The 1153-nt window shown below is 60.6% G+C and overlaps 1 protein-coding gene across 1 annotated transcript in view; it reads right to left on the minus strand.

Moving 5' to 3' along the window:
- LOC103777772 (talin-1-like) overlaps positions 1-1153 on the minus strand; it is a gene marked incomplete at both ends in the record, with an annotated part of 9712 nt that overhangs the window by 1208 nt on the left and 7351 nt on the right. The window contains 3 exons of the mRNA XM_008945337.1: positions 361-489; positions 792-958; positions 1059-1116. Of these exons, the coding sequence (XP_008943585.1) occupies positions 361-489; positions 792-958; positions 1059-1116 (354 nt within the window). The remainder of the gene's footprint in view (positions 1-360; positions 490-791; positions 959-1058; positions 1117-1153) is intronic.

The raw sequence follows: 1153 nt of genomic DNA on the forward strand, positions 1-1153 counted from the left end.
CTTGCTTGGCTGCATGCTGTCAGGGGAAGCATGGGTTAGCCCTGGGGCAGCTGGCCCCAAGCTGCCCCACCACACACCAGGACCCAGCTCCACCTAGATCTCTCCTCCTGCTCCTCTGCCTGTGACACTGGAGTATCTCATCTCCAGCACCCTTGGTGCCCAGCACCTCAAGGCGACACGGTGTGCACAAGGGAAGGGAAGGCAGCAGTGTGGAGGGCTCTGCGGGATGCAGCACCCACGCTGTATATGAAAAGGACTTTTGTGTCTCTGGGAAGTGCAGGGATGTGGGAGCTCGTGGTCAGGTCTCACTTGCTGACCATACCTGCCTGACCTCTGTGGACCCCTTGCCCAGTGTCTCACCTCCAGCTTGTGCACGAGCTTCTTCTTGATGGCGTTCTGGGCTGCAGCGTTGGTGGCCATGCGCAGCCCCTCCGCGGCCTCGCGCAGCCGCTGCTGCTGCTCCTCGCTGTCCGGGTGGGCTGCGGCTCCCTGGAGAAAGAGGAAACCCATCACACCTTGCAGGAGCCACTGGGTCCTGATGCAGCACTGGGTCCTGACACTGGGGAGCACCTCCAGGCATCCTGGCTGCCTGCGGTGCCTGGGAGATGCCCAAAGCCTCTCAAGGCAGCAGAGCTAACAGCTCCTCTGCTGTCACCCACAGCTTCAAGGAGGGCCCCACTCACAGGTCCTCAAGCTCACTGCAGGACTTTGCTCTGGAACTGCTCCCCCACGCAAGGGCTTCTCACCCCCCTGTTCAACACCAAGCGCTCGTCCTCCCCCATGCCACTGACCTTTGCAGCCTCCACCATCTTGGCAGTGGCATCAGCCAGGATCTTGGCTGCACTCAGCAGCTTGCGTGAGTTCTCCAAGTCTGTCTCTCCCTCTGCGTCAGCTTTGATGGCATTGACAAGGTCGGAGGTGGCCTGGGCCAGAATACGAGCCTGCCGCACCATCTCCCCTGGGACAGAAACGAAGCGTGGCCATTAGCAAGTCCTATGGGCTCCCCGATACCTTCCCATCCACAATGCTCTACGCCAGGTGTCATAAGCTGTGCTCACCAGCATCTCCCATAGAGCTGAATATGTTCTCAGTGACGTTGAGGATGGTGTCAGTGGCCTGGTCGTAGCGCCCGATGGGTTGCCCACCCAAGGCG

Source organism: Merops nubicus, unplaced genomic scaffold (assembly GCF_000691845.1).
Source record: "Merops nubicus isolate BGI_N331 unplaced genomic scaffold, ASM69184v1 scaffold33018, whole genome shotgun sequence".
Taxonomy (NCBI): Eukaryota; Metazoa; Chordata; class Aves; order Coraciiformes; family Meropidae; genus Merops; species Merops nubicus.